The following is a 15,653-nucleotide window of genomic DNA, read 5'->3' as shown; positions in this document are numbered from 1 at the left end:
CGCGCTGAAAGCGGCTTGAAGGGACGCCGACTGGCGGTTGAACAAACAGAAAAAAGAGTGACCTGCGCATCGAATCTGCAACCGATTCAAACAGAAAAACTCCCTCTACTCCACGGCTAGACCTGCGCCGTCGCGCCACTCCTGAGCAGTCTCTATCGCGTCTCGTAGGACAACACTGAAAAAAACACGCACACACGCTTCCCTGCTCGAGACGGTTTCGTGCCCCCTTCCCTTTGACGCCTTCGCCTCCAAAGTCTTCGTTTCCTCGTCGCCTACGTTGTCCCTTCGATGAGGCACGACAGCGTTCCACTCTCTCTCTCTCTCAAGTCTAGGTTTCTTTGTGTCGTCCTTCTGCATTTCTAGTCCACATCCTCGGTAAGGCGTCTCCCCTCCCTGCTTTCGAGCTGTCTGCAGAGCTCGAATCCCTGCGCCCGCCTACTCGGCCTCTCCTCCTCCTCGCGCGGTTAAACCTCGGAGCTGGCTTTGCCGCACTTCTCATGTCTTTCTTCGCCGCCAAGGGGCTTCTTTATCTTGTTTTCTCCTCTTCTAGTCCCTCTGCTCTCGCGTCTCGTCCCCGCGTAAACCTTGATTGACTCTGAGAGGCACTAATAGTGGAAAACCGAAGCCGCGCCGGCCGCTTCGTCCTCTGAGCTGTCCTCGCTCTCGAGGATCTTCCTGCTCATCTCCATTTCTTCTTCGCCTCGGCTGTCGATCCCGATCTCGCGCTTGCTGCCGCGGCGGCCGCTCACGGCGCCACCGCCGACCCCTGTCGCCGGGGCGCCGGCCTGTCCCCGGTCGCCTCCGACCGTGGTCGCTTCGCCGCCGGGGCTCCACTCGCGGACGACGGCGAAGTTGTTTTCGCCGCAGCAGCAGCAGATCACGTAGTCGCCGAACTTGTAGCCGCCGCGCGCGACTTCTCCGCAGTTCAGACACCTGAGGATCTGGAGTTTGTCGAGCAGCGCCGCGGCTCGCTTCCGCTTCCTTCCGCGGCGCAGCAGCTCGCCACCAGAAACATCTAGAGCCGTCGTCGTTGAGCGCGCGGCAGCGCTCCACGCGAGAAAGGACGACGCCACGCGCTCGGTGCTGTTCATCTGCGGCAACCCGTCCGCGAACCGCCCGAGCTCCGCCTCTGCACCGCGCACCCCCGCGCCGCCGTGACCGGCAGCCGCTCGCGCAGGTGCACAGCATGCGGCGTGGTGACTGTTCGCCACGAGAGAAGACTTCCTTTGCGCGCGCGTCGTGATTCGCAAGCGGCGACTCAGCAGGCGCGCGACGTCGCGATCCGACAGCACGCTCACGCCCCCAGCGGCGGACGCGGGCGCAGCGGAAGAGGGCACGCTGGAGGCCGCGAGAGGCAGCGAACACGCCTCTGGCGCTTCACGCCCCAAAGGCACATCCAGACACCTCGGCGGAAGCGTCGAAAACGACGAGGAGGCGGCGAACGGCGCAGTCGATCCGCGCGCGTACCTCGGGTCGTCGGAGGCGTCGCGCCGAGCGGAGGCGCGGAGCGGCGGGCTGCGCAGCCGCGCCACCCGCGGGGGCAGCAGCGGCGAGGAGACAGAAAGCGACGACGCCTGAGCCTTCAGCAGCAGCATTCGGCGCACGTCCTCGGCGTGCGGCAGCAGAGCAGGGAGCGCCGCTGCCGCAACCTCGCCCGGCGCAGAAGCATGCGCGTCGGAAAGAGACAGCGAGGCCGCGAGCGCCGAGGCAAGCGACGACAGACACGATGAACGCGGAGACGAAGGCAGCAACACGGGAGACGTCGGACGAGGCGAAGTCGGGCGAGGCGACGTGAGGGTCGCAGACGCTGAGGGCGGCGAGGCGGCCGCGCTCGGCGGCGACGCCACGTGTCCCCCTGTCTCGCGTCGTTTGTCTCTCTCGTCGTGTCCCCCTGTCTTTCGCGTCGTTTGTCTCTCTCGTCGCGCCGCCTCTTGAGACGGGCTGGTGACTGCGTTGGGCGCTGCGCCCAGCCTTGCCTCGCAATGTTCTCCGTCGCGTCCCAGGGCCCCCGCTGACTGCGACGCACACGCGCCAGTGGAACTCTGCGAATCGTCCTCCTCAGGGGCCTGTGTGTGCGGTGCCGTTTCTTCTCCGAGGCGGGTCTCTCGTCGGCCTTCTTCTGCGCCGGCGTCCGCGGAACGCTCGGCGGAGAGGCCCTCTTCATCCGAGCTCTGCGGCAAGTTTTTCTTCTTCTTCGGACTCTTGGAGCCCTCCTCCCCCGCTAGTCCAGCGTCGCCTCGCGGCCGCCGCCGCCCCGCCTTCTTCTCATCGTCATACGCGCAGAGCTCTCCCCCGGTCTCCTCTTCTTCGTTTCTCGAAGGGCCTGCGGCTGAAGGCACCTCCGCGTCCGCGCACGGCGCACCCGCGCGCGGCGACGACGAGGCATCGGCGCTCGACGCTGCAGCCGCAGAGGCGGGAGAAGGAAGTGGCGACGCAGGCGGCGGCTGCGACGTCTCCTGGCACGCACCGGGCGCGGAGGCGTCGCTGTCAGGCGCGGCCCTGTGACGGCTGGGCATCTCCGCGAGAGGGCGCAGCGCCATGGTAGCGCGAGCCCGACAAGGAGAGTAGAGAGAAGAACGAAACGCAAAGGAGAAGACGACGCGTGCGACAGGCACACGGACGCGGCGACAGGCATGCAGCGGCAGCCGGGGACGTGCAGGACGCGAGAAACGCACCCACTCAGAAATCAAAGCAGAAGGTGATGCGGAGAGCAGAGAGGAGACGCCGCGGCGCAGACGTCCACGCGGCTTCCCTCGAAGCCGGCCGCAAAAATCGAATTTCCTCCAAAGGCGAGCGTTCAGTCTGCGAGAAGAAGAAAGGAAGGAAGCGGGTGAGTCTCTCTCTCGCGGAGTCGCCAAACGACTGCGCATGCAAAAAGACACCAATCCGCGAGGCAAGCGGCTGGGGCAAGTGACAAAGGAGGATAGGGACAAAAAAGCCTCGTTCCCTGCGCTTCTTGCACGAACTGTCAGTCGCCCTCCCTCCGTGCGTTCTTCCCGTGGTGTGCTGCGGCGGTGAAAGCCTCTTGCTTCCCGCCGAAGCGGGCGACGAGCGCGGGTGAGACGCCCCGCTGCTTCTCTCTCGACTCAGTTGGCCTTTTTCTTTGCAGGCAGCGCGCGAGCGAGCCGCGGCAGAAGAGAAGAAATCCAAGAATTCACTACGTTGTCCAAGAGTTCAAGCCGACACACACGCGCGCGCGTCCGGCTCTTCGAGTCTCCCAAGAGTAGAGAGAGGACCGCAGGTGTTATGAGTTTCAGACGCGAAACCCGCGGCAGAGCGCGCCAAGGGGAGGGCTGCAGAAGGAACGCAAGTCGACGGAAACCTCGCTCACGTGAAGCGCGGCAGAAAACAGGACGAAATGAGTCGCGGAGCTTCTCTCTCTCGTCTGCGAGCGATAAATTTTCGCATCCAGCGACCCCCTATAGCTCCCTGCGTGCGCCTCGGCCTCACGACGGAGGACGCGAGACGAAATCGGCTACGGGAAATCACAAGGAGGCTTTTGCAAGCTGCGATCGCGTCTCTTATGAAGATAGACACTGTTTATATCTGCTTTCGCGTTCCTCCGAGCGTCGGGTGCGTGGAACGAAACGCGAGAGAGTCAAGCGCGCGTTTTCACGCATGCGCCACAGAGTCGCCCTCCAGCCTCGTCTATACGCCGATCCGCGCCGCGCCGATCACTCAGCCGAGTTCGCAGCAGGCGAACCAGAAGCTGAAGCGTCCCCTGTCTCTAGCAGTGCGTGAGAGAGCCCTGGAGCCAGACTCCAGCGCAGAGGGCTATCTAAAGTCCAGGAATCTCGAGGGCAAGCGATCGCCGCGCATTCTGGAGGGTGTTGACGGATATGAACACGCCGAAGCGAGGAGACTAGGCGCGACTGGGGGGTGCGGATCGGCAAAGCTGACCGGCTGCAGACGCTTGAGAAGCCTCGTGTGCGGGGCCCGCGCAATTTCGGCGAATCCGGAAGGATCTCTTTCGGCGGCTCATGCGAAGAGTCGTGCACACCTCGGCGGCCTTCCACGCGTGTGTTTTACCAGCGACTCGCTGCGAGACAACACGTGAGGCGCGGGCGGGTGTTTGGAAGGCATTGAATCGCCTCGGGCAGCTGTTTACCAGGTATTCCGCATGGCTGTGCATGCAAAGCAGCTGCAGGGCGCTCTCCGGGACAGAGAGGAGGGAGTTGATGCTGGAGCCGTTGACGGGCGGGTTCAACCCTGTATTATAGATTCCAGTCGACTCATGTCCCGGTCGTTTATATACATCTATTCGTGCTTGTCCAGATCCTTGTATCTACTTCGCATTGCGTCCTTAGGATCAGAAGTACGTTATAGGGTGCCGTTGTGAGCACTCGTAGAGTCGCGCGATCCTGAGGAGGCGAAGGCGACAGATGCGAAATTCCGCGTGTCGACAAACGCATAAGGCCACGTGGGCGAGGGAGGATGCCTGCCGACACTCCGCCGGAAACCGGATGAGCTCGCTCCACACATGCAGCAAAGCACATGTGTATCGGGCGAGCCTTCGGAGAGGCCGGGTTAGGGACAGACTCCACATCGAGTTTGCACTCAAAGCGCAGGATCATGCATCCGTACCCGAATACCGAGGCATGCGTTGGCTCTCGAGTGTAAAAGGAGTTTGACAATCGGTTTTCGGCGAGCGACTCATCCGACGCTCGGCGCGCACCACTCTCTGCATGTGGGCAGTTGAGAAATCTGAGTGCCGGTACGTTTTTTTGAATCATGATAGTCGTAGCAAAGAAATAAGCGCGGGCATCTACCGCTAGGTTGACTGTCATCGTACGGTGCCCCGACACTAAGGAACCGGAAGTCGTGTCAGGCTTCCTGGGGGTCGAAAGAGGCGTCTGTCCCCCTCCACGCCACAGGACGATAACGCCTAAGACAGGCTTGCCTCGCGGCGGGACACGCTTCTCAGCCTCCAGGGTTCGCACCGACTTGCGCTCTGCGGCTAAGGTGCGGCGCGCGGGCGCACAAAAGAGACTAGGGCGATGGCACCGACGCGCGACACAACCGGTGACAGCGCCAGGCGCTCCACTCTTTATCGCTTCGCCGAAAATCGGCATAGACCAGAGCGTGCAGTTCGCTAGTCTAGCGGAGCTTCGCCTCCCTCGAGGGCGGCTGACGCGGCTCTAGTTGCTTTGCGCGAACAGAAGCCGCTGCCCAGCATGCGAGGCGAAAGGAACCTCTTGCGTGTATCCTCGCTGGACTGGAAGCCACAGTCAACTCAAAGGAGACTTTGGAGCGAAACAAGCGCGATAATGAAGCGGTGCATACAGCATTTGGAGCCAGGTCTACAGCGATACTAGCCAGAAAGATCACAAAAGTCGTGCAAGACAGAGACACCACAAACGCGAATAAAAACTCCAGGCGAGGCGAGACAGAGCAACTCTCGCACGAGGCAGCGAACAGAAAAATAGAGAGAAAAGCACATGTATATTCAGAGAAAACAGCGCCGAAAGAACGAGCCCCTGGAACAAGATCATCACCCCCAGTCGCGCCACAGATGGCAAGACGAAAAGACTCACGCAAGCATTCGAAGCGAAAGGAGTTTAGCTTTTAAAAACACGCCACGTGCTGAGAGAGAAGACCAAACGTGACCGAAGCTAGGAAACGCGCGGGCATGGAACGTCGATTTGGCGATCTCCGCCTCAGTCTGAGTCATCATCTCTCAGTTTCTTTTGCACAAGCCACTCTTTCTTTTTGCGCTCTCGCGCTCATTCCTTCCACGCCGGCTCGAGCTGCGTAATCCTGACCTGCTGCGCGCCTCACGCGTCTCTCACTGCAGTCGTTTTGAAAAACATGTCTTCTTCATCTGCGTGTATTCGTTTCGATGCCTCGCGGGCTCCAAATCAGATGCCGCGACTTCGCATTATCCGCATCTCGTGCATCGCCTTCTCGTCATGTGGACGAGAAACGAGAAGAAAGTCGGCCTTCCTCTCGCTTTTTCTTTCTCATTCCGCTGCATGCCGTCCTCCATCCGAAGTCCTAAGCATACACACCGCCGCCACCTTCTCTCCTTTCCCACGGTATCTTCTCGCACTCAGGCTTCCCTATGCCTCCACAACGTGCGACACATCCTTCCGCATTTTTCCAACTCTTCGTTTCGCATTTCCGACGAGATCCACCTCTGCGTGCGCTAGCCTTTTCGTCGCCTATCTCACGGCACCTCGCCGCGACATCTTACTTCCCTGTTTTCGCGAGTTTACAGCCAGAGACTCTATCTGCGGACGCCTTTTAACGCCCGCAGAGACCGAACCCCTGCGGCGTCTCCGCTCGCCCCTAGCGCCGCATGCCGCCCATTCCGGGAAACCCGCCGCCCATCCCCATCTGGCGCATCGCCTCTTGCATCTCTTCCATCCCTTCCTTCGATTGGAGCTGTAAAGAAAAAAAGACACGAGACAGCTTTTGAGGCTTCGCACGCGTGTCCATCTGGGCGCCACCCCGAAACAGAGGGAGAGTCCGCTGCTGGTAAACAGACGCAGTGCCATGCGAGACACACTGCATGCTGACAGACAGACACAGACAGACTCATGCGTGTGATTGACGCCTGGAGAGGCGCGAGAGCGGATGACGGACCTCGCGAATCAGGTTAACCATGTTGCCTGCGCCGCCCATTTGTCGCAAGATGCGGGGATCCAGCATCGACTGGACTTTGTTCATCATCTGCTGCGGATTCCGCATGAGGTTTTGCAGCGAGCTCTCCTTCGTCAGGCCGATCTTCCCCATCTTGCCCACCATTTTGCTGAATCTGCAGAAAAAATGCCACAAGACCCGCGACGACACAGAGACATCGGTGCCAGGTGCAGTCGCAGAACCAACGCGCGACATCCTTGACAAGCGCCAATGGATTTATACAAATGAGCACAAGAGTCTTCCAGAATTTACAAATTTACAGGGCTAAACAACCCCGCGCTCGGAGACGTGCGACGGAGAGCGGCAGGACGAGGTGAACTACCAAACGAATACTTGCCAGTTCTTGTCAGTTGAGCACGAGAGTGATTCAGTCCTCAAGTCACATCTATTTCTAATTGAAAAGACTACGAAGCGCCCCCATTCGAAAACCGCAGAACCGAAGCGAGGCCGCAGAGAGCTGGGGGTAGATCTAGAGAGAGAGAACCGCGTAGAACGCGACAGAAATAGGCGCAGACAAAGAGGCAGACGTTCAGCCGGTTGACTGAGATAAATACGCTCGCCGTACCCACACCGCGCTGGATACAGAGCAGCTACGCATTCACTCAGCGTGGCACGAAACATAAATATACATAAACACATGCAAACAAACAAATATGCATATACATCTACATATATGTCTATGAATATGTTTGGAAGTACGCGAGCGCGAAGGCGAGGCTTGAGAGAGAAAATTAGAGGCTTACTGCTTGTGCTGATCAAGAAGGAGCTTGACCTCCTCGACAGATGTCCCTGAGCCCTGCGCCACGCGGATGATTCGCGACTCCGTAAAAGGTTTCTCACCCTTGAGCTCTGCACAGACGCCGCACTTGAATATAAGCTGGCGCATGCAGCAAGGCGAAACCGTCAGGACGCAGCGCCTCGGCTCGCACGCGGTCGCCGCAACTTCTACACAGGTCCCGGCACGACCTAAGCTCGTGTGCAGACATAGAGCTCCTCGCATACACATGGAGCACTGCGTATGCCTTGTTTAGAGATACATACAACTCGAGCCAAGTCCGACTGTATGAATGGCGGCAGATATATATCCGTAGAAATAATATCCGGCGGTGCAGAAAGCAGCAGTGCGAGAGATCTCTGAAGTCGAGCGAGCAGTTATTGCAGCGAAACGAAAGAAAAGGCTAAGGAGAATGAGAAGCACAAACGAGGAGGCACGGGCATGGAGTCGAGCTGAAGAAGGGAGTCTGTTTTCTGTTCGCTGACCTCCGTCTGTCATGGAGTCCATGATGCAGAGGAAGCGCTTGATGCGCTGAACGCCCGCCTGTTCCTGTCCTTTCGAGATCAAATTGCTTCCAATGCCTGGTACCATGCTCATGACCTGAAGCGCAAAAAAAGAGTTTAACGTCACTCCTGCGCCGCTGGGGCCGTCGACGCATAGCCAAACAATCCCCACCCCAAGCCCTAAATTCTAGAAGTCTGCACCGCGTGCCGGCGCTCACGGCCCCCTTCGCCCCCCCGCGCCCGCGTCTCTGTTTTTGTCTCTCTCCTGATCTCTTTCTTCCATAGAAGCGTCCTTAGGACGCCGTTCTCGATCTCAGACAGCCACGAGTCCGGCTCAGTTCGCAGCCGCTGTTGAGAGAAAGTTTCGTCCCATGCTTCTCTGCATGCTGCCTCTGGGCCTGCGGAGGCGAGTTGCGCGGTAGCGGTGGCTGCCCTTCCGCGTTCACTCACCTTGCTGATTGGACCCATTTTCAGGACGTTGCGAAACTGCTCGCCCATGTCTTCGAGGGAGAATCGTCCCTTGCTCAGTCGGTCCATCAGCTCCTGCTGCTTCTCCACGCTAACCATCTCCTTCAGCGTCGAGAAGAGGCCGCCGACGTCGCCGAGACCTGGGAGCCCAGAATCGAAACAAGCCGCACGCGAAAATCCAATGACCTCCACATGCACCCGCGAAGAGCGAAGCACGAAACGGCGGAAGAAAAGAGAGGAGGGCGAGCGGAGACACCCGCGAAGAAGTTCGAGACCCTCACGACGCCCGCAGAAGCAAACACCGGCAGGAAGCAAGCGCGCGTCGAGAGAAAAGGCTCACACAGAAAAGAGAGGACGCGGCAGAAGGAGACGAAGACGGAGGATGGGGAGAAAAATCGAAGCGCGTGAACACGGCACGCAAAAGAAAACTTGCGTGAGGCGAGGCCCGCTCCGTAAACTAGAGTGACTCACCGAGAAGTCTGGACACGAACGAGTTCGCCTCAAACGCCTCAAAGTCATCGAAATGCTCTCCGGAACCAAGGAAAATGATCGGCGAGCCTGTCGCGGCGACTCTGGAGTGAAAATGAGAAAAACCGGAACGTCCGCCGGCAATGAAGGAGAGGAAGCGACCTCACCTCGTGAAGGGGGAGCCAGGCGCGTCCACATCACGTGCGCACACGATTAAAATCGGCACTATCCATGCATAAATGCGTGCATGTGCAGTCAAAGCTCGGTACACAGAGCAACGCACAAGCTATATATACATCCATGCACACCTAAAGCTGCACACGAGACACGTGACGACTTGCTGTGCACCGCCACCACTCATGCGCGGCAGTCTGAACACTGAAGTGCACGGCTGAGCAAATGCTGAATTTCTGTCTCCTCGCTTACGCAGAGAGCGCGCCACCGCCCTTTGCATGGCCGTCGAGCTTGGTGATGATGACGCTTCCCACGTCTACGCTCTCGGTGAAGGCCTGCGCCTGCTCAAAGCAAGCCTGGCCGATGTGGCTGTCCATCACAAACACGACGTCATCCGGGTCCTGCGAAGAAGAAGACGAAGGCCAAATGCCCTTTGAAGCAGCCGTGTGCGCCGAGTCACAAACAAATACACGCATGCAGTGCGAGATGCCTGAACAGTCAAAACTGCACCGCGTGACAAAGAGTAGACCCTCCGCGCTTCCGCGGATCCGCGCATTTTCAGATATATCTAAATATGGTGGAGATAATACATATATATATTATGCTGTACACCATATGTATATATATATATATATACGCCGTGGAGATATATACATGTATATATAGATGTATGCGTAGTCCTACACAGTGGTGCATATATACCGTTGTATATATCCACACATAAGAAGGAGGGATGGCTCGTGGGGGCTTACGATTGCCTCAGCGACTTGTTTCATTTCGTCAAAGAGAGCAGCTTCTTGTTTGTGTCGGCCGGACGTGTCGACGATGATGAGATCGTACTTTTCCTTTCTGAACTGCTCCACACCTTCCTCCGCGATCTTGACGGGGTCGGCTTCCGTGTAACTGCAGGCGCACAGACAGCCGCAGCGACTCGCATGCAACAGGGAAAGCGAAGAAGGGAAGACCGGCAGCGAGAGCCCGACGGCGAGAGGGGAGAGGCCGGGGCAACAGACCCGAGGCGACGGAAAGAGACTCGCAAAACAGAGTGCGAGGGCGACACCGACACCGCGCGCAAATCCCAGCCACTCCTGGCGCAAACCCGAACGCCCGCGCGACCCTCATGGAGCAGAGGCGGCAGACGCTAATCACGAAAAACAAGAGTCCTCGTTTCCTTGGAAGATGCTTTACCTGCCGTAGAAAGGAATCCTGACTTTCGTCGCGTTCTGCTTCAACTGATCAAAGGCACCCGCGCGGAACGTGTCTGCGCAGACGAGCGCCACTCTCCAGCCTGTCGAGGCAGCCAGCAGACAGACAAAATCAAACCTTGAGGCAAAATAAAGCGCGGATACGGGACATAGATAGTCTCACGACGCCCTCCCCCCTTTCCCCTCCCCCCCCCCCCCGCCCCCCTCCCTCCTGCGATGTGTGTGCCGCTGAAGAGAGAGAATCAGACGTCGTCGCAGGCGCAGCTTGCTGGCGCGAAAAGAGTGGAGTGCTCACGGAGTTCAGTTTGCCTCTCGAGGTCCCGCTTACCTTTGCGTTGATAAAAATGCGCATATTTGGTGCAAGTGGTGGTTTTGCCGCTTCCCTGCAGCCCGACAAACATGACGACGTTTGTTGCCCCCTTGCGCGGTACGTACGGCTGGCGCTCAGGCGTGAGCATGGCCACCAGCTCCGAGATGACGCACTGAAAAAAAAAACAAAAAATAAGGGACATCAATGGTGGGCGCCGCGCACACGTCCAGCCGTTGAGACCCCGTCTGAAATGGCTGCGACGCGCGAAACGCGCACCAGCGCTCCAAGGTGCGGCAGAGGCTTAAGGGCAGGCACACGGCGCAAAGACACCTACAAACACAGAGGCATGCCTCAGCCCCGGAGACTTCAAATCCGAAACGCAAACCCAACCCCGCGTAGAATCCTAAAGCCTGAGTCCCCAATCGCATGCGACCGAGGTGGAAGCTCCTTTCTCTCTCAATCCCTCCCTCTCTCCTGTGTGCACAGTATAGTCGCAAAGTGCTTACTTTCTGAATGATTTTTCGGGAGTTCACGCCGACGGCAGCCGCGCGCGTGTTGATTTCTTGGAAAGTGTCTTTGCTCGAGGCCGCGCCGGCCTCCGTCGTCGCGCCGGTCGAGGTGTCGTACTTGTAGGAAGGTCCCGCGCCCCCGCGGGCCTTCTCGCCCGCGGGCTTGCTGGAGGGCGCGGCGCCCGCAGCCTGCGACTGCGAGCGGAGCTGGTTGTTGATGCTCGCCGTCACTGCGCCTTTGAACTGCTGCACCACCCTGACATGGACGTCAGCCTGCAGCAGCGCGCGGCAGACCGCCATCACGCACTCCTGCACGACCTGGAAAAAGCGAGAAATGAAAAAAAGGGAAACGTCGACCTATGCGGCGCGCGCGGGCGAGCGCCGAGTAGATGCGGCAGTCTCCCGCATCGCAAAGGAAAACAAGTTTACCTGACGAGGAAGACACGCCGGTAGGGACGAAGCCGTGAAGCACCGCGCATTCAAAACGCAAGAAAAACTCCGTCGAGGTTTTTTAACAGCGAGAGAGCAATGAAGGCCCTCAACGCGTCCTTTCAAGCGTGGGAGTCTCGCGTCTCGCTTTCGAGAACGCACGAGCCTCCGCTGTCTACGCGCGGACGAATCTCAGACTTCTTCACTCACCCCCCCCTTCCCTTCCCCCCCCTCCCCCCCCCCGTCCCCTTTGCAGATGCTGAGGCGTGCAAGCGGCGAGTGCAGACCGCGGCCGGGAGGCAACGAAACACGCAATACAAGAGATGGAACGAAGCAGGCGAAGATGCAGAGGAATCAAAGGCTTTTGAGAGGGAGAAAGGTAAGAGGAACCAGACAGGATGCCCACCTGTTCATCGATAACGGTCGCGGTGTGGAGTCGGCGCAAGGCGCCCGTGATCTGCTCGCCAAGCTCCGCTAAGACCATTTTTCTCAACAGAAGAAAGGCACGCGCGGCGCGAAAGAGGAGGAAAAGTCCAAAGGCGTATACCGCCCGCAGGCACCCGTCCGCAGGCAGGCAGGTGAAACGTCGGAGAGAGAGCCACGGAAGAAGGGTTTAGGTCTTGCACATCGAGGAAATGACGACAGATTGAAAGAGACAAGGCAGCGAACCCCAGACGCCGCAAACCACGGAAGGCGCAGAGGAGAAAAACGGACACCCCGAGAGGAAACACAACGCGAGACACCGTAAGGCAAGCTCGAAAAACAGTCCGAAAAAGGCGGCGAGACGAAACTGATAGGCAATGAGGACGGACACGCGGAAGAGAGAGTCGGGAAACACGCCAAACGCAGGCAGTAGCCGAAGCAGCATGGATGGAGACTGGAATTCGAACGAGGTGAAGCTCGACAGGTAAAGACTTGAAGGAAAGATACTATGGGGTTGAGCCACTGGAGAGGCAGTGCCGCAGAGCTGTCAAGTCAAAGTCTGCGCAAGTGATGCAAAAAGAGGTGAAGAGTACAAAATGAACAAGTGAAACACGGGAAAAAGACGCACGTCCGCAGGTTCCGGGAAAGCATGGAAATTCCTTATCCCTCTGTTACTCATCGTCTTTCCTTCGACTTCCTGTCGCTCGTCACAGTGCCTGCCTTGCCGCACTCGCGCGGCGTCCCGTTTCCCTTGTATAGTCCTTAGACCCCGTCCAACCTCTCCGGCGGAAAGGCACATATATCCCCTAGCGACAAGCCCCGCTGTTACGGAAACCGCGTCCACGAAAATGAACTCGAAGCAAAAAACTTTACGAACAGCGGGCGCCAAGCAAAACTGGCTGGCGCAGCAGCAAAGAACTGGCGAAAAAGCGTGAGACGAGACGAGGAAGCTGAACGCTGCCCCGAGGAGAAAAGGGCGAAGACTGGGGTGTCTGTACACCGAAAAACTCGTGTGAAGAACCGAAACAACAACAGCAAGTACTGAAAGAATATCACGGCAATGCTGCTCTCTCTAGCTGGCGTCGTGGAACGCCGGCCGAGGCGACGGGAGAGAAACATGAAATTGTCGCAAGAAACGCAGGATGGGCGCTCGGAAACAAGGAAGGAGAGCGAGCGCAGCTTTCTTCGTGTTTGCGAGGGCGAGGCCAAGCGACAAGGTGGCAACAATTAGGAAAAAACGAAAAGAAAGAGAGCATGCGTGGGCGTGCCGGAAAAGGGAACCGCTCTTGCGCAGACAAAAACGCCCGCGTAGAAGACACTCGCCGCGGCAACGCATGCGACTACGCTGGTCTACAGAAGTTTGAGTACATACACGCACTCTTCACGTTTTCAAGTCTGCGTGGAATTTGCGGTGTCGGACAAAGCGTAGAAAGCCTTATACAGGTCTCCTGTGCTCAAACATGTGTATGAACTCTCAAAGTCGGTCACCCGCATGCCGGTCGCGAGCTTGAGTTTAGCTCACTCATTCCGCCTCTGTAGTTGGAGCAGTTTCGAGTTGGAATCAGCGCAGACATCGAGTACATGTCACAGGCGGCTGCTTGGTGCCCTTGCAATAACAGCATATATGGGCGCGTAGACACCGATACATGAGTATGTGTGGCGAATGCAGGTGTGAGCATGTGCCGCCTCTTGTAATCACACGGTTCGTGACGCAATCGCGGATACCGGGAGAGCGCAGCACGCACAATAGATAGCAAAGTACGAAGAGAAATACAGTGTCGCGGACAGGGGAACAAGGATGCGCCTGTTTTCTGTTGCACCCCGAGATCTCTGATCCGCTCTTGAGATCGCGGAAAAGGGCAGGTTGCTCGCACATCACGTCCAGTGCCTCCACGACAGTCGCATCCAAGCAAACATATCGTGTGCAGAAGGCAGGAACAAAGAGACACGGCGACGGTTTGCTCCCTGGGCTCTCCCTCACAGAGGCGATACCTCTCCTGTGTGGCTGTCGCGTCCTCGACCTCAGGGTGTTCAGGCACTAGAAAGAGGACGGCCGCGGGGGGTGGGGGGGGGGGGGGGGGGGGGGGCGGTGGAGAACAAGGGGACTCTGCTAACTCAGGCTCTTGAAAAAGTGATTTATTTCTTTATGGCGTTTTGTCGGTCCCTTGCTGCCAGCTGGTGCACAGCATGCAGAGCAATCTCTTCGTTCACGCTGCTCCGGACCCTGGGAGTAGAACCAGAGGAACGTCGGGGAAGCGCATCCGTGGCTGTAATGCCATTTCTGCCTGTTCTATTCGGATGATTTAGTGGGTCGGACCTACGTACGGATTCATGCAAATCGTGCGTCGTCGTTATCGCGCCTTGACGCTGCCCTTTTATGCACCGCCGCGTTCGCTTGCGCAGCTCAAGCCTCGGAGAAAAATAAGGAAGATTGGGACTTTCTTTACCGTCCTGCTGAGTGTCGACAGCTGTGCGTAGATACACTCAGGGGGGGGCCTTTCTTTTGACGCCCTGCTGAGTATTCACATCTGTGCGTAGACACACACACTTAGCGGGGTGCTTGTACAAAGCCCGCAGTGCGAGTCGCCACAGGCATGTATCGGGTCCTTCGCCTCCTGCTCATTTGACTTCAGCACCCGATCATGCATGTTGCAGCAACACAGGGCTGCCTGCTCGAGCTCCTTCCTTGACTGTCGCTTAGAAGCAGAGAAACGAGCGGGGAGCGTAGCCGCATCGACTTGCGAGCATCGTTGGCCTCCGTCGAATTCCCCTGCACAGTCTAAGTCACGTCTCCTCCGGGAATGAGCGAGGCCTTCGTGCTTCCTCCGCCCAGGACGCGTCGTCGTATACGAAAGGAGAGGGCTTGTCGGTGCTTTTCACGTATGTAGCCTTTCGTGTGGCGGCGTCTCTGCGCTCAATGGCACCTTGGACACTCGTGTTGTCTTGAAGGGCTGTAAACGGCAAGCCCTCACACCCCACGAGGAGCCGGTGTACAGCGGCACGCTGCCCGCCAGTGTACAGCGGCACGCTGCCCGCCAGTGTACAGCGGCACGCTGTGCGCGTAATGTTCGCCATTGTCGCGGCGTGTTCCGCGGCGGTTGGTGTCAGGCAATCGCTCGGAGGAGCGCAAGTGACACAGAAGACAAGGGAGGAGGATGGTCGCCGGCAAAAGTGAGGCAGTTGTCAGCGGCGCTGAGGCGCAGGGTGTGTTGTGTGGTCGGGATTCGAGGCGTCGTATCATTTTTTCGAGGGCCTGCGGCGTTCTCTAACTCTGCGAGTTCGTCGTCTTCCGTTGAAGGTTCTGAGCTGTGGCCTCTCTGGAGGCCGTGGGAACTGTGAAACCTCGGGGCTCGGCGCGGTGTCTGTTGCCTGCGGACACCTCTGCTCGCACGGTAACGACCGCGCGCGCGTTGCAGAGGCGCCGTTCACGTCGTCGCTCCCCCCTCTCTCCTTTTCGGCAGTCTCCTTTTGGCGGACCTGACGTCTTTTGCCCCGTACCTCGTCTGGATGTGCAAAGTTCTGTCTTTGCTTCTCGCAGCCGACTTTTAATTCGCCTTCCTTCCCGTCTCCCGCATCTCGCTTCTGCTGCTCTCGCATCGACAGGCGTCAACACCCCCGTCCCGTGAGGAGTGTACGTACCTCGGCAAATTTGGTTCGCTCGACTTCCTTGTGCGCACGGGTGTTTGCAGTTTTTCTCAGAATTCAACGAAGAACTCCCTTCTTCGAAGAATTTCCATATTTCCTTCA

The 15,653-nt window shown here is 58.2% G+C and overlaps 2 protein-coding genes across 2 annotated transcripts; both read right to left on the bottom strand.

Annotated features, from left to right (window-relative positions):
- Positions 1–605: 605 nt before the first annotated feature.
- Positions 606–2,540, bottom strand: BESB_074110 (uncharacterized protein; the record flags this gene model as incomplete). Its single annotated transcript, XM_029365784.1, has 1 exon — positions 606–2,540. The coding sequence occupies one exon, from the start codon at positions 2,538–2,540 to the stop codon at positions 606–608; it is 1,935 nt and encodes a 644-aa protein (XP_029218268.1).
- A 3,748-nt stretch (positions 2,541–6,288) lies between these two features.
- Positions 6,289–11,967, bottom strand: BESB_074100 (signal recognition particle SRP54 protein; the record flags this gene model as incomplete). Its single annotated transcript, XM_029365783.1, has 12 exons — positions 6,289–6,384; positions 6,586–6,757; positions 7,386–7,491; positions 7,903–8,017; positions 8,371–8,528; positions 8,860–8,960; positions 9,283–9,431; positions 9,783–9,933; positions 10,219–10,318; positions 10,564–10,717; positions 11,052–11,372; positions 11,890–11,967. 12 exons carry the CDS (start codon positions 11,965–11,967, stop codon positions 6,289–6,291), a joined length of 1,701 nt encoding a protein of 566 aa, XP_029218267.1.
- Between the last annotated feature and the right edge of the window lie 3,686 nt (positions 11,968–15,653).

Source organism: Besnoitia besnoiti (genome assembly GCF_002563875.1).
Source record: "Besnoitia besnoiti strain Bb-Ger1 chromosome Unknown contig00007, whole genome shotgun sequence".
NCBI classification, from domain to species: Eukaryota; Apicomplexa; class Conoidasida; order Eucoccidiorida; family Sarcocystidae; genus Besnoitia; species Besnoitia besnoiti.
This window is presented reverse-complemented; position numbering and strand designations above follow the sequence as displayed.